Source organism: Centrocercus urophasianus, unplaced genomic scaffold, assembly GCF_019232065.1.
Source record: "Centrocercus urophasianus isolate 14NV4802_14NV808 unplaced genomic scaffold, USGS_Curo_1.0 seq_25, whole genome shotgun sequence".
In the NCBI taxonomy this organism is placed as follows: Eukaryota; Metazoa; Chordata; class Aves; order Galliformes; family Phasianidae; genus Centrocercus; species Centrocercus urophasianus.
Window position 1 is genome coordinate 203,261 of NW_024884811.1, and position 27,222 is coordinate 230,482.

Consider the following 27,222-nt stretch of genomic DNA (forward strand, 5'->3'; position numbering starts at 1 on the left):
TGTGTCTAGGCCTGGGGCCTCCAGAGCAGGAAAAATGCTGAGCTTTTTTCTCATGGAGAGTCACGAGGATGATCAAGGAAACACCTTGTGAAGAAAGACTTGTTTAGCTCAGAGAAGAGAAGGCTGTGGGGAGACCTCGTTGTGGGGAGACCTCTGTGAGGAGACCTCATTGTAGCCTTCTGATATTTGAAGGGTGCTTTTAAACAGCAGGGAGACCAACTTCTTATGCTGTCTGATAGTGGTAAGACAAAGAGGAGAAATTCAGGTTTGATGTTATGGAGAAATATTGATTCAAAGTGGTGAGGCCCTGGCACAGTCTGCCTAGAGAAGCTGTGAATGCCCCATCCCTGGAGGCGTCCAAGGTCGTCCTGGTGGGACCATTGGCAGCCTGAGTGGCAACCCTGCTCATGACAAGGATCTAGAATTAGATTATCTTTGATATCTCTTCCAGCCCTAGCCATTCTGTGATTCTATGTTCATAAAATTGTACAAATTCTAATTCTAGGTAACTAAATGGTAGCTGATATTTATTACAAAGATGGACTATCTAAATTTGTTGTATTGCTCTCTTCCTTTATACTATATACTTTACTCTTAATTAAAATACTTCTTTTCAGCACAATCTGACTTATTTATAAATCTTAAAATTTCAAAACAACTTAATATTTTAAACCTAGTCTTTCCAGTGTTCTTTCAGAATTTTTCTCTCACTTTTTCTCTTGTCTTTTTTTATGATGAGCAAAATGCCGGTTTGTACATTTGTAGAGTGAACAAAATTAAGCTGAATTATGCCTTTCTTTTTGAACTTTATAGACAGTAAAAACACAAACAAAGGAACAAAGAGCATCCTCAGTATAGGAGGGAGAATGAAAAGCCATTCATTTTGACTAATGACATTAAGGTACACTAGTACTTGGATTTAGGCTTTCCTAGCTTTGCTTTAGGTGGCAACTCAAGAGATTCTTGGTTTATCAAAGGTATTACAAATCCAAACCTCATGCATGCAGTACTTCAAACTTACACCTATAGTATCTACCAGTCTTTCTTGAAATTCAGTGATTGCTGATTATTATTTTCTGAACCAGTTTTATATAATCAGTGGAAGGTCCACAGAGACATAACAGAAGAATGCAACTGACCCATTGGTGTTGAAGAACCTGTGAACGTGCAAGAGTTTAAACATTTCACTTTTTTTTTTTTTTTTTTTTTTTAAAATCCATCAAAATACAATAGCAGACACTTTTACTTTGTTACTTACACAGCTGTATTAAAATGCAGGGTAATCTTACCACATGCTGTTAGAGTCAGAATAAATTATGGGAAAGATTGCATTTTGGAATGTTATGTTCTTTTCTTTCTCTGCATTAGCAACTAAATATAATAGCTCTGCAACAAAACAGAGGAATTATAGTGTGTTATCCTGTAAAGTAGTATGAACGCACAGAGAACAATTCAGAATAACTTTTATTTACTTTTCTTTGTTTTTTTTTTAGTAAGCCAGTTCTATTGCAGTTAAAATAAAGATTCATGTTTTTTGTTTTTTTTAATTAGCCCACTATCAGTGATTTAGAACAGCAGGACACTGAAACAAACTTCCTGAAATGTTTAAAAAGCTGAACCTTGGTGGATACCAAATGGAAAGCTGTTCTCACACATGGTATTTTGAGAATAATTAGATACCAAGTCTGTTCTTGTAAGTATTCCAGGGCTAATTCTGTAAGATCACAGTGTTCATGTACGAAACCTGGACCTGTATTGCTGATTTTTTTCCATCCATGAAAGACATTCCTCCATTCAGCTGTATGCGCCCTAAGTTAGATTTATACTGATCCTCTCTTTTTCTGGTAGAATTCTATAAATATGCCAAAGGTAAAAATGCTGACTTTCATTTTCTCTTAGTTTCACTCTGACGATTGTTAAATGAAGTAGCATCCATGATGAACGAGCACCTTGTATTATCATGCTAATGACATAGGAAATATACTGTAAGTTTCTCCCTTTTTTTGTTGAGAATGCTGCAGAAGCTGGACATATTTAGCCTTTCAAGAAGTCTATCCCTACTAATGAGAAGCAAGGCTATCTCTTTTTCCTCGAAGAACTCAGTACTCACATATAACAATAACACTTGCCTTTATATCAGGTTTATCCAAAACATCCTGAAAAACAATTTTGGAAAATTTACAGAGAAAACATTACTGTGAATTATGAAAGCATGTGTGATTTTTCCTTTGTTAGAACTTGTATATTTTGGACAGCATGCTGTTAATAAACTCACTTCTTTGATGTGCAAAATTATAGAAGAAAAAAACTGCAACTTAGCAAGCTGGCTTTAAAAGGAGGAATATCACAGCAAAGAAGAGTGGATGTTTTATGTAAGTAATGTTATTAAGAGTACTAACTTGGTCTGTTCTGGAGCATGGGAACTCTCTTTAAATGGTAATTGCAGCTGTGAAATAAAATCTGAATGACAAAATGCTCATGAACAAAGCATGTAACAAAATTCATCCTGTAATTCCTCATGTATTATTCCTCATAACCATTCAAAGTTGAATTTCCTTTCCAAGAAAAAAAGAAAAAGCAACATGCAAGGCATATTGTTTAGTTGTGTTGCAAATAAAAAAAATTAATAATTAAGAACACATTTGTTCAGCTCAAAATTACCTGTACCTAGTTCTTAGTCAAAAATGTTGAAATTTGACGTCATGAAAAGTTTATGCGTACTTTTTGACCAAAAAGTCATGATTGTTCCCTAGTCATACATATTGCAATGCCAATGCTATGTAGAATGTATAGGTGTCATGCTTTTATAGTATAATAACATAAATAGAACTTCAACACTGATTCTTTGGAAAACTATCAATTTATTAGAAACTTGAATAATTGAATAATTTTCCTTAGTTGTTAGTTTTTGGTTTTGGCTTTGTTTTTGTTTTGTTTTTCTTTTAGCTTCATGAATATGCACAGGGGTGTTTGTTCCTGGGGCATAAAAAATTGAGAGTGAGATGTTTTTCTTCTCCTACCCCCTTTCTGTCTTAAGAAACCGCTAAAAAGAGAAAATTTTCACAGGGAATTTTTCCTGTTTTCTGTGCCATGTACAAATCAAATATTTTTTTTTTTATCTTCTATTCCTTACCTCCTTTGTTGTTCCTTTACAATTTTCACCTGATTCCTTTACTTTTGTTTCTCTCAGCTTATTACCTCATTGAAGCTTTTTCATAAAATGAAAATGGTGAGACTGACATTTTTACAACAGTGGCATTTTTTGTTCAGTATATCATCCTTTCCCTCTTATTGCTTATTTGCTTTTTGCAAGTACTTGCAGGGGCAGCTAGCTGCCCTGTTTGTACAGCACCAAGTATGATACTTACTCATTTTTTGCTTGTCATAAATAACTTATGCAGAAACACTATGAACTTGCTTCAGCTGAACATCACAGAACTTGTCTTTTGTCTGAGTTAGAAGACTGGCAAGACTCCATAGAGTAATCACTTAAAACTCATTGAAATTCACTGTCACCACTGTGGTATTTAATTAGCTAATTTGCTGGAAGGTGGTTACGAAGAAGTGAGAATAAAATTCTTCAGGAACGTAAGCAAGAAACAGAAGAATAACAGAACTAGACAGTCTGTGCTGATTTAGGAGATATGGTCAATGGTACTTTCCATGAGGCCATTTCCAATAGATTCAATTAACATGGATTAAGAAATATTTTTTCTTGAGCTAAGAAATACAAACACAAGTCTTTTACAGAGCTCTTCTATTTTTTTTTTTTTTTTTTTATATCAAATACAAATTGCATTATGATTTCTGGTCAAAATAAAACATATATCACATGCTCTTAAAATAATTGATCCTAATTTTAACTGATGGCTGAGATGAGAATTAAGCCACTGTTTGAATGAGATTTCTGTATATGTATCCCAATGTATATGTGCACAATGTATGCTAGAGGTAAAAAAGGTATTGTGTTTTAAACTGCTAAGTTACGACTTCTGCAACCTCTGCACATTTGTGTATGACACCAAGATATGTAGTGCAGTTGACATACTCAAGGGATAGGATACTGTTCAGAGGAACCTAGACAGGCTTGAACCATGGGCCCAGGTGAACCTCGTGAAGTTCAACAAATTCAAATGGAAGATCTTGCACCTGGGTCGAGGCAACTGCATTACCAACACAAGCTGGGGATGAAAGGATTGAGCATAGCCCTGCTGAAAAGGACTTGGGGGTACTGGTGGATAGGAAGCTGGACATGAGCCAGCAATGCGTCCTCGCAGCCTAGAAAGCCAACCATACCCTGGGATAGGGCTGCAAGCAAAAGAAGTGTGACCAGCACGTTGAGGGAGGTGATGCCCCGCCTGTGCTCTGCACTGGTGGGGGCTCATCTGGAGTACTGCATAAAGATGTTCAGTCCTCGGTACAGGAGAGACATGGACCTCTTGGAGTTTGTCCAGAGGAGGTAACAAAGATGATCCAAGGGATGGAACACCTATTCTATGAGAACAAGCTGAAAGAGCTGGGGCTGTTCATCTGGAGAAGAGGAGGCTCCAAGGTGACCTGATGGCAGCCTTTCAGTAAAGGGGGCTCTACAAGAAAGATGGGGACATTTTCGGTTTTGATAGAACAAGGGGAAATTATTTCAAACCTAAAGAGAGGAGATTTAGTTTAGATGTAATGTTTGTTTTGCTTTTTTTTTTTTTTCAATGATAGGGATTGTGAAATATTGGATCAGATTGCCCAGAGAAGTGGTGGATGTTAAGATAAGGCTGGATGAGGCTCTGAGCAATGTAGTTGAGCTGTGAATGTCCATTTTCACTGCAGAGGAGTTGGACTAGATGACCTTCAGATGTCCCTTCCAATGCAATGTTCTATGATTCTGTGTTCTTGAGGAGTAGGATAGCCGCACTTCAGACCAGCTCCATGCATTGAGGTTTTGCTTGCATAGTCTTAGATTTACAAAGTTCCTAGGAGATGCCAGAAAAGAAAAGATGGTCTGGAGAAGTCTGGGTCATCCTATAGATTTCTTAAATATTTCTTTTCCATTTGATTGGAATGTATGCCTCTCACTCGGCATATCTGTATGTTTAATAAATTTCTGAAATGTTTTGTTATGCTAACTATTTTTGGTTTTATTTCTATTTGATTCAAATTATTTTACTGGTAATTGGTGTTCAAAATGTGAAGGAAGTAAACTAAGATGGTCGCAGCAAACTGCAACTTGATGAAATACAGCTTGCTGAACATTTAAAATACAGAGGGCATTTTTTTTCTGATGCTGTAAGTTATTTGTCTGCACATAATAGATGAAAATGTGTGCAAAAGAAGAAACAAAATTAGTATGAATTCCAAAATCAGCTTAGCTGAACATGAAACTTAAACATTTTAAGGAACCCCTAGCAGCAGATGAGCTTGCAGTTTTTCTGTATTCTTGAATGTTCTAAAATATTTGAGGATTTCACCTTCACTCTGGGTTCTTAGTCTGTGTTTTGTGAATAATGCTACTTATAATTTTGAACCTTCAGTTACTCACATGTATCTTTTACATCTAACTAATAATTACTATCTGGGAATTTCCCTCTTTGTGACTGTGTTTAACTATTATTCTGATACTGTGTTGAAGTATTAGCTTTTTGTCTTGTCATTTCAGTAGTTTCAAAATAGGAACTATTAGTGTGCATTTATCAAGAATTCTATGTCCTGTGGTTCTAATGCTATTGACATAAGTCACTGCAAAGATGGGAGGGAAAAAAAAAAAAAGAAGTAAAAGCAGTGACGTAATTTTAAGTAATGCTAGAGTAATTCATGGCATGCTTAATGTGCTTAAGAAACAAACAAACAAAAAAACCTCACTCCTTGTCACGATTTGGCTCATGCTGAGCTGCCCTGCATTGCATTTCTGTACCCTTCCACTGACTTTATATCCTGTGTTCTTGTACTAAGTCCTTAACAGATTCTGGTTTTGGAAAACATTTTGCCCATCCGTGGTGAGAAAAGAAATATCTCCAAGCAGTAAAACAGCTAAATAACTGAATACAGCACTTACAGCTAGGAGCAGGAGTATTAGTACTTCCATTGTCTTTGTGTTAGTGTGTTCAAAAGTGGAGCTAGTAACAAGTGTGTCTTCAGCTGCCAGTGTATGTTTAGCAGCATCACCATGTAGTCAAACAAATAGGGATTAATCATGGGCATCTTCATGTGCTCTATTTTTCCCTGTTAAAGTTTGTGATGATGCTGGGAAACTCCTTCAGCTCTTCATTCTCCTCACGCAAAAAAAGGATGCCTAAAACCTATGGAGAATTGTGGATGGATTTGTTTCCAGGGTGGTTTGGCTTTAATGGATGCCGTAAACAGTCATGTGAGAGACTCACTGTATAATGTTTTCAGCAATATAAAGACTGTACACGCTCATGTGGAAAACGTGAAGTGTCTAAATTATAAAGCTTATTTTTTTTCCCTTTCTTTTTCCCCACTTAAAATATTGTTTATATGGCTGCAAGCACCCAGAGTAGCCTGGGGAGGAGATTTCCTGCCTTACGGTGGTCTCTGTCTGCAAAGGTGGGAAAATGCTCGTGTTATCAGCCAGCTGCAGTTCCAGTTTATAGTCACGGTCTTCCTCTTTATCAGCTTATGAGCTGTTGTCCCCTCTTATTCACGGGCATCTGCTTTTTCCCTTTGAAGGCTCCCAGCATTCATCCCAATTCTTTCTATCATAAGAAAGGACATGATGTGCTGATAGCAAAGCAAAAAATAAGTAGTAAGTCAAATTTTTCTCCAACTTTTTTCTAAAGAAGTTAAAACAATATTTTAAATAGGTTTTAGTATCAGAAATAAGCTTTTGGATTGTTCCGTTTATAATATCCAAGTTTAGGATTAACAATTGGTATATCTTACCAGAATACAAAGTTCATTAGTTCATAATGATGTTCATTATGAACATCATTAGATGTTCATACATCTAATAGGCCAAGAGAGTTTTTAAAATCAAGAGTGATCTGAACCAGTGGGTGATGGCCTTGGAACTAACTTATCTTGTTCTTTGACAAGGTCTTTGCTTTGGCGTTAATTGGAGAAGAAGTTTCTTTAATGTTTGCTTTACCTTTCTCAGAAATACACCAACACTTAGCAATTGGCAACAGTAACAGAAATACAGCTCTGCTTGGAAAAAAGCAGCAACTCAGTTGAAATCCTAATGTAAGCTATGCCAGCGGGAGGGGAGGGGAAGGGGAGAAAAAAAAAGGGAAAAAGAAAAAAAAGAAAACTAAAGAGAATATGTTGCTTCTGAGCAAATTTAGGAAGGCAACTAAATTTTGTATTGATATGAACTATTATCAGCACAGATCACTGTCCGTATTAAAATGGACTTCTGAATGGGGTCAAGAGAGGAGAACTTTTGCCCTTGGCTGCAAGTAGTAGTGTTACGTTCAGTCAAACAGGTTAACAGGACATCACAGCATTTATCCTACTACTTGATTGGTTATATTTATCAGTTGAAGAACACACTATAAATTAGTGTTCCCATTTTTTAAAAAATCATTTCTAAATAACTTTATTCACAAGGGCTATTTGTTTTTTCCAGATCTATTTATAACTTGTAATTAAACTCAATATTTTTATGCTTTCAAACAATCTAACAAGGAGGTTAGGGCATGTATTTTCAAATGAAATGGCAACCACAGTTATAAAATAAATAAAAAAAAAAAATTGAAGATCTTAATGTTGTAATCCTGTCAAAAGGCATCTTATTCTTTTACAGAAAAATATTTTAAAGTTGCATGTGGAAAACAACCTTTACAAAGAATGAATTAATCATACTGCCTAGAATCACAATTTCGACTGAAGTTGCTTGTTGGAGAACAACTTGGTGATAACAAAAATACGAAAATGTAATTTTTCATTATTAGTTTGCAGTATAGCCCACTTGTAAGAAAACAAATGACAAAAATGGGGGTTTGGAGCGGTGTGTACCTTATTTTCATTGTACTAACTCAAAAGATTTAGTCTGTCATCCAAGTCTTAAGCTATAAATGACAACAAAAACAAAAATTTTGCTTCAGTTCTCAGATTTGATATTTAAATCATGATTATCAGTTAATATTTAATGTCACTGCAATCTTTAAGTCACTACATAATATTTTGAATTAAAAAAAAAATTGAATAAGAGAAGAAAAATGTGTTGTTCTAATATATGTACTGAAAGCTTTAAAAAGCTATAGTTTTGTCTTCTGTAACAGGCAGATAAAACAGATACCAGGAAGCCCTAACTCTGATTCAAATTGCTGTAGCAGATCTGCTTCTCTGTCATACCTTATTACAATGAACCACTTGGCGATAATATTTCTTTGTTTGTTTTCACTCTGAAATTAAGTGCCAAAGCAATGGTTGTGTTTAACCTCTTTTTGGAAGCCAGAATTACAGAGGTTCTCATGTTACCTTAACAGCCTTTTCTTTGAGTTTAAAATTAAAGAAAACCAAAATTGAGGTAATTCAATCACTGAACAAGACAGCAAGAGAAGGTAGGGCTAAAACTATCAAAAACAAAACGTGGGAAAAATTACATAGTTTCCGTGGGCAGTAGTGGTCTGATAAATCTTAATCACTATCAAGAACACTTTCAGATGCCCTGCAATTAAAGCAGAAAGGAATAATGAGATATGGAAACTCTTAGACACAACTGGAAAGACAGTAGAATTATTGATACAACAGTGTTGAAACAGCAAAGATCAGTGGGCTGTGGTTACTGGGCCTGAGACTGAACCTGAACACTACAGGTAATGCTGCTTCACTATGGTCTAGATGGCAAACATGTCACTTCTTCCACTGCCTTGTAGATGTATAACTTGAAACTAGTATCTCCTGTCAGCAGACCAATCTCCTAAACTGTAGTTTAGAATCACTCTTATTGGTGTTCAACTTAAATGCTGAAAACCTGCTTTCCAAAATTCCTGGATGTTTCTATCTAAGGGGAAACAGGCATTAAGTATCTATAAGAAATTGGGTGGGAGTTTTCAAGTTTTTTGTATATAGCAACAATATATATGTTTATATATAGCAACTGATAAGTATGCTCTGCAATAGCTCACTTTGCTATGTGCAATATTGGCGTTTAAACATTTGCTGTCAAGTCCTCAAAATTTGCAGCTGTAAAGCACTATCTAATGGCTCTGCCCTGACCAGAGTAGAGGTTGGAACTAGATGGACTTTTAGGTCACTTCAACCCAAGCCATTCAGTGAACATCTGAATAGCTCCGCTGACTAAGTTGTTTGCTTAAAACAACTCCACTGAGATTGTTGTCAACTGACAAATTATACAAAAATACTGCTACAGAATACCGGAGAAGGAATTTGTATTCCTTGGCACGTAGTATAAGGAGTAACAAATTAGGAAAGAACCCTGATCTAATCCGAACTCTGGGACATACCGTGTTGGAGGAGCAATTAGCCAGCCATTAAATAGCACTGAACAGTAAAAGTTGGGGATACCATTGTCTGGCAGCAGTACACATCAGCAGCCTTGTGCTGCTGAATTCATCTACATATCAAACCAGAACATTTGAACACTAAAATCACAAGACAAATTTAGCTGTCAGAATAAATGTTTGATTCAAGTTATAGGTGAATTGTTTGTGCTTGTACTTTTGAAAGTGCAAACTGTCTTTTTAATGGCATTTCTTAAACCCTTATTCAGTGCAGGTCACTATTAATTCATTTAATAATTTCAGAAAACACACACAGATCTGGATGCATTTTTTTTATATATATCTAGTCTAGATGTAGTATAGCTTCTAAATGTATCTGTTTTGTTCTGCTCATAGAATAGCACTATGCCAAAGCCCATTACAGTCTCAGAGGTATTTTGTAAAATAGAATACCACATAGTATGTCTTACATGTTTTTAAGGTTTTATTCTCTGTTTCTGCAGTTGTGTAGATATTTATACTTTGATGCAATGATTACAAAACGATGTTTCTTTTATAAGTCAATTTTAATATCTTTGTTTCCCACTGGGAAGATTCTTTGCATGAAAGAGAACAGCAGTAACTCAAAACCTAGTTGATATAAGCACACTGATTCTAAGCTTTCTTTGTGTCTTTTTCTCTGAATTTTTTTGATATGATTCTCACTGGGTACACAAACTATTTTATCACTTAGTGATATTTATACTGTCATATGCACAGCATGAATATTCAGGACTATCAAGATAAAAGTTTGTTTTTGCTGAGTAGTCATGTCCCTTTGAAGTAAGTGTTTTATAAATATGTTTCAGTTCTAAAATATGTTGAATTACCTGAATGTATAAAAGTGATGTCAGGTTGACCAGAAATAATATTTTAACACCTAACTACTAGTCATTATGTGTAGCTGTATTTCACTGCTTTCTGTAACTCCAGAGTTTTAGTCAACTTCTGTCCATTTTAACACTTAGCATGAATTTCCTGTGGTAGCCAGATCAATATACCAATTAATGGCATGGATTTATAAGAGTCTGTCTAGAACTTCAAAATGATCTTTATCCTTACACCAATAGAAAACAGGAGTGTTTCTACATTGTAGAATGCTAATTAGAAAAAGATAACTTGACCTTGAGTCTTTATAAGTCCAGTTATAGGAAAAAACAATTATTTTGAAAAGCAAAAATGTACAGTATTTTCCTTGATGCTATCCTTCTCTGTCTTTGCCTCCAGGAGTTCTGGGTCCTCCACTTCTGTAGAATTGCCACAGTAATCTGAAGGACTCTGTTTCTTTACTGTTGGATCCTGGAACTGTTAGATATACAGAACACATTAGAGGAGTTAAGATATTAAGATTTCTGAGGATTGTTGGCATAAGTATGGCCTATTGTGCATCTGTAATCACCTTAATTGAAACTAAATGTGTTTTTTTGTTTGTTTTGGGATTTATACATATATTATTTATTTTGCATGATGATATACATCCTTTTCTCTCTTTTGTGGCTTTAAAACCTTGACACCTGTTGTTGAAGTAAAGTAAGCCAAGATTAATATGGTAGGAAAATGGGAATAGTCTTTATTTTGTAAAGAATAAGAACAGTATATATTGCTATCTTTTTGTATTTATTTCTATGTGAATCCTTAAAAATAATGCTTTCTGAAGCTTAAGGTATCTGCTTTCCTGACTTGCAACGTTTGCAGAGAAGCTCATTTTTGCATTTTTGTTTCATCTGCTTTTGGTTACCAGTTGGCACTTCTAAAAAATTCAGAATTCAAGCTTCATATAAATTAGAAATATTGGTTTCGGATATTCACAGGAATCATCCAAACATATTAGTTCTATCAAATATTGTTGTACATTGCAAGAGCAGTGGTTTTTCTATCTGCCTACAGATGCTAACCATTAAACAAATCAAAAGAAAAAAAAATCCATCCCCTTTCTCTGTATATAGCAACTCTCATTGTCAATTCTGCTCCCTGAAATAAATGGATAAATAACAAGAAATGGTTGAGTCTGTTCTAAATGATGAGTGACTGTCTCCCTCTAAAGCTGATTAATATTAGGGAATATGAAGACTGCCACACTCATTTCTTTCTCTCCTCTTTCTTTCCATCTACCCCATCAATGTTGATTCACCATGACTATTTTTAACAAAAAAACTTTTAGCAAAAGATGCTAGTCAGAGAATGTGCATAGTTTTAGAATCTTTGATTTTAAAAGTGATTTTAAAGTTCGTGATGCTTGGCAATTTGTAGTAGTCGGCTGTTCCCCACTTATTCATACTACAATCAACACTGCAATTATTTTTTTTTTACTGCCAGTGAATGGAATAGCAATTTTGTAAGCCCTTTTCCCAAATGTAAATTAAAAGCAAGCTCAAAGTAACAATGTGGCTTTTTGAACTTTATTTTTTTCTTCTTAATTGTGGCTGCTTCCTTATGTGCCCAGAGAAGGAATGATAAAGGCCAGAAAGCAACTTAAGATTCACATTCAAGTCTTAGTTTCAAATAAAGGGTTAACTTTAATTTTGAATTTACCAGGATTTTAGCAGTATATCTCGCTGAAAGGAGGCGAAAGAATGTCATTGTCACCAGACTTTGAATACTGAGTAATATCATTAGAACTCCACAAAATCCTGAGATTCTATGCAGCACTACCTTCTATTTCTTTCTTCTTTGCTTCTTTTCCTTCTTTAGCTCACATTCCTTAAATTTAACTCTAATGCTCGAGCCACTGTATTGATGATAAACTATAAGTCTTGTTTAAATACATGTAATTCACATAGATAAATAAATAAATAAACAAATAAATTTTCTCTTCAAATTGGATCCTCTTTGCTGAGGTCCATTGCATCTGCCTGATTTGATTAAAGATTAAACTCTAGGGAATGTGCATTAGAAGGGATCTTAGACAGGGTGATTTTCAGATGTCCTTTTCAACCCCTGTGATTCAGTGAGTCTGTGTGTCTATGCAAAAGCTTAGAAAAATTCCACTTTACCGAAATTAAGGAGAAAAAATGATGGCATTTGAAGGCTTTTGGGCAGAAATACCATGTACCTCTTGTTCCCTCTATTTGCAGAAATTTCCTTGTAATGTAAGGCAGCATTCAAGAGTGAATGTGCTGCAAAAATTGTTTAATATGTTGAGCTGCAAGTCATGGTAATTCAAACAAGTTGGAACTGTCAGATGATTTAAGACAAAGGCCTTTCCATGGCCCTTCAGATGATGCCTTGATTGTTCGTGAAGGTGCTGAGAAAAAAGTGTTCTCTGCAAAACTTTCCATTTTTGCAACTTTGTTTTCCTTTAAAATTCCCAATGCCGACTCAAGACATGGCGCTAGCTCTGCATCAGTATGACCTGAAAGTTACCCTGCTGAACTGAATGTACTTGCAACAGTGAAAAGGTGATTTAAAATTAGATTGTGAAGAATTTGTTGTCATAATAATTAAGTTCTAAATATAATTAGAAGGGATTTACTGCATTATGAGAGAATTATGAGACACCTTGCATCACTAATACCTTCAGTGATGCAAATTCTGTCTGCATAGGTGCTTTAGAGACAGATTTTACCCTCTTGCAGGTGAATACTAAATACTTTGTGGGTGGTATCACGTCAGATGAAGAACCTGACACAGGCCTGATTCGCATATCACTTAGGTGCTGAGACTATGCAGAGGATTGTGTAGCCTTGATCTACAGGATTGGGCTCAGAATGCTTCAGTGCTGACTACTGTTTCTGAGCAGCTTTCCAAGAAATGCAGTCTAGATCTACTGATAATTTCTTCGTAGAATGTAATATCGTAAGAAGTGATTTTCATTATCTCTTTAATTAAAAAGAAAAAAAAAGAAAACAGTGCTAAATTGTATTCCCATCATCACAGGCCACATACATCCTTCAAGTCTTCATTCACTTTAGTTATTTGAAGCTCTTTTAACTTCTTTTGCAAAATGATTAGCAGTATCATTTTGTGACCCCAAGTTGTTTAGCTAGTATTGCTTTCACCTTTCATGGGGTCAGAAGGCATAACTGAGGCGTACTGTCAAGACGCTTGGTGGGTTCTGATCACTCATTTGCTTTCTTGTAATGCAAGGGCCTGTTTAGTTTGACACTTGTGCTGCTGACTTGAGGGTCAGCAGTTGTGGTGACAAATTGGTTTTGACAAGCTTAATGACCCTGATGAGGAGAAGTCTGCAGCCTTGATAGCAACTGCGGAATAATTGGTTAGCTCAGCCAAACAGGGAATGTGTTAAAATCCCAAATCCTCTCTGGAAGGCCAATTACACCATTCAGCAAAAGGGGTGGAATGTTGCCATCAGCTTCTGTATTGATACAAAAGCACTGTATGGACTGTATTTCCATCAATTTAGTTTGGTTTGATGGGACATCAGGACACTGAAGAAAATAATTAAGCCTTTCAAGCAATGTTCATACTGTAAATTGAAGCAGAAATTAAAGAGGAATCTTCATAAGAGGCCTTTGGACCTCTCTGGACAACAGTGGCTTGTAATGTTTCAGGTAACTGTGCATGAATGTATATTGAATTCGCTAAATGCAGAAGAGTTATTCAGGTTTTTCACAGATTTTCAGATGACAGGAAAAAGCATGTAATAAAGATCAGGTGACTAACAGAGTAACAGTTGTCATACACTTAATGGAGAGTGTTTAATGTCTGGTAGTGTTCATAAAAGAGTGTAATCACTATAGAAGTACCCTCATCCTCAGTTCCTTGTAATACATGATGGTTTGGGAAGCACCGTATGTGTTGTTAAGAAGCATCAGAAGGTCACTACTAGCGGAGACAGCAAAGATGATTAGATGTGGAGCTTTCTTCTGAGCAAATACTGGCAAAATAGAATCTATATCACAGTCTTCTTAACAAGCAATATTATCATTAACATCATACTTATTCTTTCTGGGTTCTGATTCCTGTTATGACTAACTTTGAAAGAAATAAATCTTTTTTCTGCAAGTGGTCAGTTTTTTATGGGAAATAACACTTGCTAATCTGCAACACTGAGAACTGCAACTGAGTGCTCCTTCAGTCAGCTCTAAAGACTGAAACCTAAGTGATCTTCAAAGAAAAACCACTCTATTTTAATAGTTTATTGGTTCATAGGAAGCAAAGGACAAAATACAACTAAACATCACTGATGTTTCTCATGGTGCTACTGATGTCGCCGGAGTCAGTAATGTTGAGTACAGCAGGATCTATCCTGAGAAGATCACCCCTTGACATTAGTTAGAGTTGTACAGCTCTATGAAACAGTGCTAGCTTGTTCTTCATTTTAAGAATCATAGAATCACCAAGGTTGGAAAAGACCTCTGAGATCATCCAGTTGAACCGTCCACGTATCACTAGTATTTCCCACTAAACCTTGCCCTTCAGTACAACATCTAAATGTTTCTTGAACAATTCCGGGGATGGCAACTCCACCACCTCTATAGGACTCCCTTCCATCTCACTCTTAACAGAGAAATAATATTACATGAAGATAATCATGCCTGCTTACAAGCCTATGACTGATAAATGCATGTGGGATTTATCAGTATACCTTGAAGTATAATACACATCTTCCCTTGTACTGGGACATCTGTGCAACCAGATGCTCATCTCTTTCATAAGTTTTTCTCTCAGAGGGTGGTCAGGCACTGGAACGGCCTGCCCAGGGAGGTGCTGTAGTCGCCGTCCCTGGCAGTGTTCAAGAGGTGTCTGGATGAAGTATGGTTTAGTAGCTTGTGGTAGCTATAGCTATTCCCTGTGATGGGAGGACAATTGCACTAGATGATCTTGTAATTCCTTTCCAACCTCGTGATTCTGTGATTCTATGGTTCCATAACAATATAAACAGTTATTTTGAAGCAGATAGGTACATTATGGTAGAGTAGCATTCTCCTATATTTTCAACTGTTTGCGTGGTGCACATCTACATTAACTTTAAGCACTGCACTTGATTAGAAGGTGGACATAAATCCAGATTTAAAATCAGATTTAGTCTTCTGTTTCTACTAGCTCATATTAGCTTTACCTGATGTTCATCTGTGTCATGTGATTATCTGTATTTATATCATCTGACTTTGTTTCAATGGCATAGGCCATTACAATAGAAAATAAAGCACGATGTTTTTAGCTAGAGGTGCAAAAATAGCTCTTCTTCTTGCATCATCTTCAAATTTATTTCAATTTTAACAATTGAATAAACGAAAACAAGCTAAACTATTTCACTGGGAAAGAGTTCATTTCAAGGACTATTGAATATTTTAATAATATAAAATGGATTAGGTAAATGTTAAGTTTCGAAGGGGGAATTCATACTAGGAAGAGTGCAATGTCCACTAAGGAGAAATGGAAGAAACCCCTTCATATTCTGTTGATATGTTCTAAAGATAGTTACTTACCAAGTAATCCTTTATTCTGCTTTGGTGAAATTCAAAGCTTCTCATTGTTTCCATCATAAATTTGCACAGTTCATCCTCTGCTCGAGCATCTGAAACTGCAGGTACTTGAGGATTTGTTCTTTCTGGTGACGCCCACGAGCAGTAAAAATTTGGTACAATCATCAATCAGTTATTATCTGAAATACTCTGTAGGTGTCTCACAACCAATTGTAGTGTCAGACACAACACAAAAATAAATAAATGTCTTGTAATTCACTCACTGAACATATGCTTACCTTGAGGAATGGACATACTTCCTTAATTTGCCCTGCCTAGCAATCTCCTGTTCCTACTTTATGCACCTCTTTCTTCCACTCTGCCTCATATGCTCCAAACTGGCTTCACTCATCTCAGTCTTGTACTTCATCCCCAAAGTATGTTGCTCCTGTAAATTCTGTAGATCTTTCAAGGCTTTCCTCCAAAATTGCAATCTGATGCTTGATATGTTAAAAATTCATATATTCATCAAGGCTTGTGTCAACTCCACTAACACTCTGTGCCTATTGCTTTATTTCTCTATGTGGTTTTTCTTGACATTGATCATTTGATTTAACCTAGTTTAAACCCTGCTTGCATAGTGAGAACTACTCATGTAAGATGTGTAAGAGATTTATCTACTTATATATTCAAGTGGAAGAAGTGCATTGCATGACACAGTGATGGATATTTATACCCAAACAACTTAATAATTCTGTTTCTGCATCACTGCCATGCCTCTTCTCTAGAGCCTAAGGGAAAGAACAGTGTTCAGCACACCTCCAAAACCATCTCTGTTGCCATAGTCATCAACTTTTCCTCTATTAATTTTTTGCAGAGATTTTTTGCCTTACCACAAGGGAGCTTTTTGGCATTAATCTCTCAGGGTCCTATCGTAGCCCTTTTGTCACAAAGATTGTTTGCTTAAATGGGATTAAATGTTCCTATCTGTGACTTAAAGAAATGCAGCTTTTCAGGAGGATCCACATGGATTTTATGTTCTATTACCTTTTTTGAAAGGGGAACTTCAGTCTTTTAGCACAGTCCTTGTGGCAGGAAGAATAACAATCCTGGTGGTGAGTCAGAGCAGACGTTGGTGGCCATTGTCTTTTGCTGCTAAGCTCTGTAGCAAAAAAAGGATGTGACCTAACCATAGGTTTACAGCCAGGTGTGCCAGCAGCTTTGCTGGGTGTTGTCCTGATGTATGCCTTCCGTGGTCCTTTGGATTCTGTACTGCATGGTCAGCCTTTGCTATTAACTCCTGATCCTTCTCCTGATATCCAGACACATTTGTTGATTTGGTCCTGCCTTTGTCTGATCTAATGTCCAGCTGTAATATTTATACTACCAGATTTTTGATGGTGGTGTTAACCCAGACATTGGTCCCAACTTACTGGTGACACCTTGAGTGCAACTACTACCATTTGGCCTGGTTGTCACCATGGCCTAATCTGACCTCACAGCTCCTATCTGACCAGGCCTAGCCTAAAATAGAGCCCTGTTTGTCTTTGCAGTGTGATTTCTGGTGACACCAAAATTTTCCATCAGCTGTGAGGAATGACTGTAAGAGATAAGTCTCAAGCACATAAACTGAGTTGTTTATGATGATGTAGTAACAAACTGTACTTAAGTTAGGAATTTATGATGATGTAGTAACAAACTGTTCTTTAGTTAGGAAGTGAGCTTTGCTGCCATTAAATGGAAGGCCGTGCTGATTCCCTCATATGTCTTTTCTGATGTTAATGTGGAGAAAGGATAGGAGGAACTGAATCCCTCTTTTTTTTTTTTTTTTTTTTTTTTTTCCATTAGTATCTGTTTGTTCTTTGCACGTACATGAAAAGAGGATAATAACTGCTAGAAGTTTCCTTTTCACTGATGTGGGATCACTACAAAATATGTTACAAACTGACTTGGCACTTAGAGGCAAGGCGGTTTTTTATCCTAAAAGGAAGGTGCTTAGTTTTGCTTCTAGTTTTCTCCTTTTACTATTTTCTTTTATTTCAAAAAGATTTCTTAATTTCCACTTTCAATTCAAGTCATAATTATTAGACTTCAGCTCATTCTTGGTAAGTGGTATTTAACCTCTGATCTATTCTCTTCCATTGGTTTCCTCATAGATTGCTAACTCATAGAATCATTAAAGTTGGAAAAGACCTCTAAGATCATCAAGTCCAATCCCAACCCATCCCCACCATGCCCATTAATCATGCCCTTCACTGACATATCTCCATGATTCTTGAACACCTGCAGAAACAGTGACTCCATCACATTCCTGGGCCACCTGTTCCAGTGCCTCACCACAATTTCCTAACATCCAACAAAATCATATAAGTATTCGGCTTAGGAAAATTGATTCACATATTTGCAAGATGGCACACAGATTTGTCAGTGCTGCGAGAAACTGAGTGAACAACCCATCTCATTACTCACACCAGAAAATGCTCCTTTCATGTAACTCAGGCACATTCCTATTATACAGCTTAGCAGTCAGGAAAGAAACTGTTTCATCTTATTTAGATGCAGTAGCTCTAAACTAAAAGCCTCAGAGCTCAAAATAAACAGAGAAGCTCAGAAGCTCAGATTTGCTCAGTGATTGAACATAGTAACCTGCAGCATACCCACAAAGGTAGTTTTGCCTTCTCTTTCTTAGTGTAGACATTTTTCGAATTCATATTTTCAGTTTTCACTGTTTATTCTTCTGCCCTTCCTTTAATTATACTCTATTAGACATAAATAAATAAAAGAGTTCAGTGCCAGCCAAGAGAAGATTTTACTCTCTCTTTCCCTTCTCTCTTTTCCAAATTAATTTTTCCGATTAATCAGACCTATTTGTCATTTTAATAGTTATTTCTTTTCTGAGGCCACACCACAGTACTGAACTGCATTGCCATCACCTAAATTATTGTCACCATCTTCTCACAGTCTTGGCCGACTTACATCTGTATGGCCCTGTATCTTGCCCTCCTGAATCTGGAGAGCTTGCTCACCAGGTGGGTCTCCGTAAGCTTTCCCAGCTCTGTTTTTAACTCTTTGGCTTATAACATGTGGGAGTATTGTCTGAGTTGTCATGAATTTTGGGATTTAGTTCCAGATAGTCAAAAGCATGTTTTCAACTGAACAAATCAAAGGAAGCAAAAAAGCTTCTTTCTGTCCTTATTCTTATTAAACTTCCCAGCAGGGTGGAAGATTAAAGAATGCACAGTCCAGATCCAGAAAGAATTCCTAATTTATGTTCTTTCTCCTTTATAAGATACAGAGCTTAATCCTTTCTTTAGAACTTCTTTCTTTTTTGTCTTTCTTTTTTCTTTCTTTTTTTTTTTTTTTTTTTTTTTTTTTTTTTTGACAAAAAAAAATAGGGCTTAATTGGAAAAAGCTGAGGGTGCTAAGCAGCCAAGAATAGAAAACATTTACTGAGCAGGGATTGCATTTTTTATGTTGGAAATTTGCATATGGATTACTTTTTGAGTAGAAAAGAAACATCCTCTGTCTGTTTGTAATTGTGATGGACTCCCACTGATTACAATGCAGGCAGTTTTGTCTTGTATTCCATCAGTCTTTTCTTGTATCTCTCTCTCAAAACATGAGGTGAATATTCTCCTTTGCTTTGCCATGAAAAGAGAGTTGAGTAAGTGCTCTTTTTCACCTCTGCTCAGCAAAGGAGAAAGCTATGATTTTACATGATACTTAGAGTAAATCTGCGCAATCCCACTGTTAATGCCCTGAAAGGTGCTGCGAAGCTATTCAGCTAGCAATACTTTGTTGAGGCACTATAATTATCATGGATTGTGGCCTAAGGATTAGAAAACTAATTCTTCATTCCTTTCATATCCCAAATACCCACTGACTTGAGTGAAAATGATGCATATTCAAAGCATGCAGAATTGAGGCCTGGTTAGTATGACTGAACTGTGGGCTGACAGTAATATGCTCGTATATAAGGTTAAGACCTTTTGTTTAATTTATTATCAGTTGCTTGCATTTTTGCTGAATAGCAACTTACACTGAATTTTCTGTTTTGTAATTTTTCAGTAGCCATGCATATATTAATCTAAACACCTTTCAATTGAGCATCAATTAATCTGCTTTAAAATTTGACATTGTGATATCCCATTTTGGAGTCAGTGAGAAATGTTGCTGCTATTTATGAGCCTGTATTTTTGGTGAATACTTTATTTATGTATTAGGAAATGCAGTTAAGAGGTCTCTGACAGCGATAAAAAGATTCCTGTCACAGGCAGCAAATTTTCTCTTCCGAATTCAGAAAAAAAGCAATGGGAAAAATAATAAAATATATTGGAGGGTTTCACTTATACTGTGACATTTAAAATGTTATTAAAAGGAAAATGCTAAGTGTCTTGAAAGAAAAAAGCAAACTGTACCTTTCATTTGATTAAACCTGAGATTAATGTGCTGTAATTTGGATATATTCTCCATCTAAAGGAAGTGGTTTTGAGAACATCAGTGTAACGTCTTCCGTTTTATTCAGCAATCAATCTTTTTGGATCTAATTTGTTTATTTTTCTGTGTGTGTGTATGAACAAATAGTTTGAAGGAGAACTTTTTCCCTCAAGACCCCAGGTTTAGTAATGCAATGGTACTGTCTTGTATGTAATGAAATGTTGTAACTGCATAGTGATACTTTTCCTTAATACTATGTGGCTGAGACTGCAGCTCAGATCCTTTCCCTGTTTCCTGACAAAATACCTACATAAGTCAGCTGACAAAAAGAAGAAATTCCTCTAACAGAGGACTTGCATCCAGTGTAAAGGATGTTGTTAGGTTTTCTCTCATAGGTCTAAAGAAACGAGCTGAAGAAGATTGGGAATTCTCTTCCTTGGGTTCAATGCTATGATAATGCATTTCCTTAAATTATTAATGAAAACATACTCTTTTTGTCAAAATACAGAGTTAAACATAAAAAAAAAATCCTTAGTTTTGCCTTCCTGTTTTGCTTTTTTTTTTTTTCCAAATTGTTTTTGAGATCAATTGAGATCAATTGTTTCACAGATATGCTTTTGTAACTCACTTGTAATGTAAAGAAATAAGTAAAACTAACTTCAAAAATATTTAGTTATTACTCAATAATGTTTTCCTGCTTTCATGAATGTTTCTTGCTTCTGTCCATTTGCCATTATGAACTTGTTGTAATGAAAACTACATAGATTAAGCAGCTTGAACTTCTATTCTAATATCTGAAAAGAAGTTCAAAATATATTACCTCCCACAGAAGAGTGTTGAGTGAATTCCAACATATGAAATTCGTGAAAAATTGTATTGTTTTTGCATAATAATTTTTCTTGGTTCTTGAAATGAAAAATGAAGTTGCCATACATCTCTATAAGACAGAGCTTAAACTTAGGAATTTTGCCTTTTTCATGATGTTATTTAGTGTATTTTTCAAACTACCCTTGAACTTTTAAATTCAAGTCAAGGCTTGGCCAATTGTATTTCTTTCTCTTTGAGGTGTGTCATTATGCTTTCTGTATCAGGCACTTTAAGTGAAACATCACCTCACATAAACAAGCAACCAATTACATTATGCCTTATGCTTTTGCTTTAATAAAAACTTTCTGACCAGGACCCTCAATTAACATGAGTGTCAGTTTGTCAAAACTGAGTCATTCAAGCATTTTTCTTTCCAGGTCAACTTCTCTTAAGTCCATAATTTCTTGTGTTTATAGAATACATGTTCTACTGTATTCTACTGTCTTTTCTTTAGCCAAATGCTGTACCTGTGAAAGGTCAAATGGACATCTCAGTGCTTATTTTGCTTCTGTCACTGATCTACATGGCTTTTTGAAATTTAAAAAAATCCATAGGAAAATACATTTGGGCTCTGTAAATAGTGGAATTTACTAATAGACTAAATGCCAACTGGCATCTGGCCTTTTACTCATGTAGTTTGGGCTAGAAGGAACCCCTTTCATAGGTATGTAAACAGCTGTGCTAAGAGCTTTTACAATGTCAGCTGTGAGTTATGTACCACATATTTACCACTTTCATATTTACCAGTAGTCTCATGTATCTCAAAGATAATCTTATTGCTTTCCTGTCTTTAACATTCTCCTATCAGTAAATAATACCAACTGAGCTATATGTTTTTAAACAACTGCAAAAATAACAATTTGATGGTATTTGTAAGACAGTTTGCATGCTTGCTTGTTTGAAGCTTTAGTTGCCAATTTGTGCATTTGTGGATGCAAAGGGATGGGATACAGTGGGATAGGATAGAGCTGAAAGGAATATTCCTGTTCCTATGCATGGCTGTTTCTGTTAATTTTTTTTTTTTTTAATTTAAAATTGAATGAATCTAATCTGAAATTGGGCAGGGAACCGGATGAAAAAATACCACCTAGACTCTTGTTTCTTTTCCACTTAGGTACGGCTTCAAAGGATTCCTGATCTTTTACTCCTTTCATTTTTACTTCTAGTGAAACAGAAATCAAAATATTGGTCTTTGTAAGATTCACAACAGCAAAATGCTCCTATATAAGTCTTCCCCATGAGAATGTGATTTGTATTCACTCAACTCTGTGTCTGAAAATCTATTATTTTGGCATATGTTTCTTAAAATACTTGCAGGGCTTTTTTTTCTTTTCTTTTTTTTTTTTTGTGTGGCTTGATGAAGGCATATTTGGGTTGGTTTTTTTTTTTTTTTTTTTTTTTTTTTGAGTTAACCTGCAGAAAGAAGCATTCAGTTCCAGATGAATTCTACGAGGTTTAGCAAGTAGAACAAGTATAATTTAGTTGCCACTTGAATAGTGAACAGTTTTCGCATGATATCAACCTTGTGTTCAGAAAGCCTCGAGTGTAGATGGTGACCTCAGTTTTTAGAAGATCAAAAAAGATATTTTAGAAAAGAATAGAGAAGAAGAGAAAGAAAGTGGAAAGACCAGAAAACATCAGGATCGCTGTCTTCCAAAAGAAAGCAGTGGAAGAGTTTCCAAATTTTTTGTTCTTCCTCTAATTTTTTCTATTCCATGTGGCTTTTGAGTCTATACCAACTGATGTGTTCAGTAATAGTTCATTTTAAAGGGGCATATAAAAATATTTACCTACTCTACAGTAACAGTAGAGTACAGTAACAGTAGCTTCTAATGCTGGAGCGTCCATGTTCACTAAAACTAATGCAAATACTAAAGAGACACATTTCCATGGTAAATGAGTCTCTGACGCCTTTATTTCAGAGGATAAAGAATATTCAGTGTTCATTGCTTCATTTAAGTTGAAGAGTGAAGATCTCTGAAATATTTGGCATGCTACATTGATCAAGAACACATAAAGAGCAATCTGTAATGAGAGCTCTCTGAGAAGAGAGTATTGTCTCCGGGCTACATGTTTGCCTCTTCCACCTTTACTGAAGTTTGGTGACATCTTTAATCCACTAGTTCTGTCCCATCAGAACTGACATGCTGGTGTTCTCTGTGAATAGTGACCTCCCTGAAAAGCATATTTAAATTGGTTTTTATTGTTACTCCTTTTTGTTTACTTCTTTTTTTCTATTTATTTAATTGCATTTTTCACTTACAGCTGCAGTATGTAGCTTTTCTTCCTTAAAATATACTTAACTCGACAGATGTATGAGAAAACAGAAATCAGATGAAGATATAGTTTATTACTTGCCTATTCACACATACACACTCAAAAAAGATCTGTTCCTTAGACAGAATCTCTTTACATATAAGCAATATATAGAATACATACTTCCTTGTAATCTATTAAGTATAGTAAGCCTTTTAGCTTACAGTAAGCACAAAGATAAAAAAACAATACACTTCAGGCTTACTCATGGTCTGAAATTGTATTTTTGTTTACAGTTATGCTTACAACATGCAAGATCTTAAAACTGTAGTGGAATTTGCCTGAAATACCTAAAGAGAAGATACTGCAGTGGAACCAACTGACTTCAGCAAGCTTTGGACCAAATACTAATTGACTAGCTGGGCAAACAAGCATCAACTTACTATGCAATAAGCTATAATAGTGTTTATAAACTATGCAATGCATATAAACATAGTCTGTGATTGTTTACTGGAACAAAAATTTCCAAGACACTATCATTTCATAGTGTTAACTGTTAAAGTAGAAATTAATCCCAGCCTTCACATGTCTCGAGGAAAATGCAGACTTGGACATGCAGCTAGGTAATCACCATGTCACAAAACGTACTCCATTCAGATAGAAATGGTTGCATTATAATGTAGTGCTACTCTGGATGCAGTGTTCTTCCCCATTTAACTACCGTAAGGGTTGAAAGCATGAAATGAACCTGAGCTTTTTAAATCTCAGCTGCAGCCTTCAATGTCCTTGTTGGTGAGCACCTGATGTCATCATTTTGAATGAAGTCTGACACTAATTATGTGTCATTCACAAGATTGCCGGTCAGGAGAGTCTTGGTGAATAAAAAGCTATTTAAAAGGTTTTTATGTGAGGTCTTACTCTCAATTTTTTAAAAGCCCTCACATCTCTTGTAAAGTAGCACCCTGCTAATGCTGTTGAGGAAGGGAAATGCTTTTTAAAAGACTATTATTAATGTTTGAAATGCATTGTTCTTGTTTGGAAGCCATATAAAGAACAGCTTCTACATTTGATCTTGTAATGAACACAAATCTGGGGAAAGATACTTTGTCCTTGTCAGACCATCTGCCTTGGTGCTGACACAGAACCTTCCAGGTCAGCTTATCAAAATATTCAAAATTAATTGAAAAATTTACATAAAACATTAGTAATTCATTTTGTCCTTTTTCTGCTGATAAGTAATTTTAAAGCTCTGCAAGATTATGGAGCAATTCAAAGATTTGTTTTCTGGTCTTGTGTTGCAGATTGCTTGTTCCTCTGTAGTTTTCAGGGATGCAATTCTCTCCATTTGCATGCACATATCCTCATATGACAGCATTCAGAAAGGGCTTATTCATTTCATTCAGATCACTTTCTCCAAAGATTAGGATTTAAATTTTTTGTTTGCCATGAATATGGTCAGCTCACTAATATTACTCTAGAAAGTAAGTCAAGCAGCTAGTCAAACCAGACTCAAACACTTGCTGTTGCAAATGGGATCCAAGTGAAACCAGAATATCTGCACAAGGCCAAGACAACATTCTGTACTGTCTTCAAGCAGGCAGTCTCATACCATTTGCATCTTTCAGCACTTTCAGGTATGTTAGATTTTCTCAGTCTGTTCCCAAAGACTCAGTGAACCACAAGGAGCAGGCAGTAGTTCTTCACATTTACAGAGTTGCATTTCTGTTACAAGGACACTTTCTGTTTTTTCTCCTGCATCACTTAGAGGGAGAAAACATTATCAAGCTTTTGCTTCTGCAGTCTGGAATGGAAGAAGGACAGTGCAGAAAACTAGCGTGATGACATGGTGGACTTTGCAGAATGATTGCAATACAAAAGGTGCACTGTAAAACAGACAGATGAAAAGCAATACAAGCAGGAACAAAACATGAAACTTATATTTACACAATATAAAATTCAGCCTGGCTAACAGTGTGTCTGATTGGGAATTTAATATTACCAACTGTAATGAAAACTCTCTCTAAAATCTAATGACTGAAAAAGTGAGAAAAAAATGAGGGTTAGATGTAGAAAAGTGATCTTACCTGAATGTCTAGCACTGGAAAAAGTATCTTTACTGAAATACTGATTCTCTACTGCATATCCAGTGTTAATCAGAGGTAGTTGAAAGGGGACCAGAGTAATTATCAGTGCAAAAAGAAAAAAACCCAAAACTGCATTTTTTTAACAGAAAATACATCTATGTGGTTATGTGCAATTAGTCATGGGCAGATGTGGGTGAGCCATGGATTAACTGGCAGTTGTAAAGTATGGCTATGTAGTTTCTTTTGTACTGATTATAGATTATTTTCTAAGAGTATTTTTCCCAAAATAAAAGTATTAATATATATCTTGGGTTTTATTGACTTTTTTTGAGGGTCTTACGAATTAGTAACAGTAATTAACAGTAATGGCAATTGTGATCAGAATTATGGCAGTCTTTTTCTACCTATGCTTTTGAAAACATACATGCACTGAATAAAGCATAATAAAAGGTATGTATACATTATTCTAGAAAAGAATAAGTGAAAAATAGCCTGTTTCTTTTCAAGTATGAGTAAAAGGAACAGGAGAAATTTTGCGTTAATGAATTACTATTCTTACAGGCATCCAAAAACTTCAAACTAGATTTAGATATTGCTCAGTAGAATGTGCAACAGTTGAAACTGGTGGAATTGATCTTATTTAGTAGAATTGTAAAAACTTAATTTGTAACAATCATAACTATTTAAGTCTAATTGAAATGAAGTCTACACAAAATTACTGATTTCAAACAGAACAGATGGTTTTTAGTATTCTTGAGGATGAAGTTTACTATGGGAGCATGACAGCTGAAGAACTGTTTTGGTTTTTTTTTTGGCCACATAAGCTTAGGTTTCTCTGCAGATGTATAACTTGATTAAGTGTAGAAACACTGCCACATGATTATTGGTTACCCATAGGGATTAGATACCAATTTTATGGGCTCTAGCGATTAACTCATTATTTTTATACCTCATACAAATACAGCAGAAACGTAAAGAAATATTTCAGAGGTCATTATAATACCACTGGGGTTGATGATCTCTGTTCAAGCAAATACGTGTAAGGTGATTACACAGAGATTTATGACTTCTTTCTTCACTTCTCTCAACAACATCAATAAGGCAGAGGAGACTGACATTTTCCTTTCTGGGTTTTGCTGTTGATGTGTATGTTAGGTGATACTGACAGATGCCTCTGTTCAGCCAAAGCCTGAGCTGAGATAATGGTGACTAGCTCTGGGCACAGTGACGATCCTTCCAGAGAGGCTAGGTAGTGTTGAGATCTGAGCTGACTGGTGACTTTGTGCCTCATTTGCACTTTGTAAATTAGCAGTACAATGTTGTTTCCTAATTCAGCCATATGCTAGGGAGATAAATACACTCTTATGTTCTCAGTGGTTCCAACTCAGCTGCAATGCCAGGCTTTCCTCCCTTCCACAGAGGTGTCCAGCCATAGCAGACTAGAGATCCCTGCAAGTCCAGTCACTTTTCTGTTCAGTGTTTGCTGTTACAGTTTGCTGTGTTTGCCTTTCCTTCCAACCATTTGTCTTTGTCTTTTCTAGTTTGAAGGCTGCAAGAAGGCCTTTTCCAGGCTAGAAAATCTCAAGATTCACTTAAGGAGTCATACAGGTGAAAAGCCATATCTTTGTCAGCACCCCAGCTGCCAGAAGGCCTTCAGCAACTCCAGCGACCGTGCCAAGCACCAGAGGACACACCTGGACACTGTAAGGAAGTGGAAATAGCACTGTAGTTGCCTGTGCATTAGACTCTGTGCTC

General features: G+C 35.9%; 1 protein-coding gene across 2 annotated transcripts in view; it reads left to right on the forward strand.

Annotated features, from left to right (window-relative positions):
- GLIS3 (GLIS family zinc finger 3) overlaps nt 1–27,222 on the forward strand; it is a 111,137-nt gene that overhangs the window by 44,367 nt on the left and 39,548 nt on the right. For both annotated transcript variants that reach the window (XM_042825765.1, XM_042825764.1), the window contains exon 3: nt 27,009–27,170. In XM_042825765.1, the coding sequence (XP_042681699.1) occupies nt 27,009–27,170 (162 nt within the window). The remainder of the gene's footprint in view (nt 1–27,008; nt 27,171–27,222) is intronic.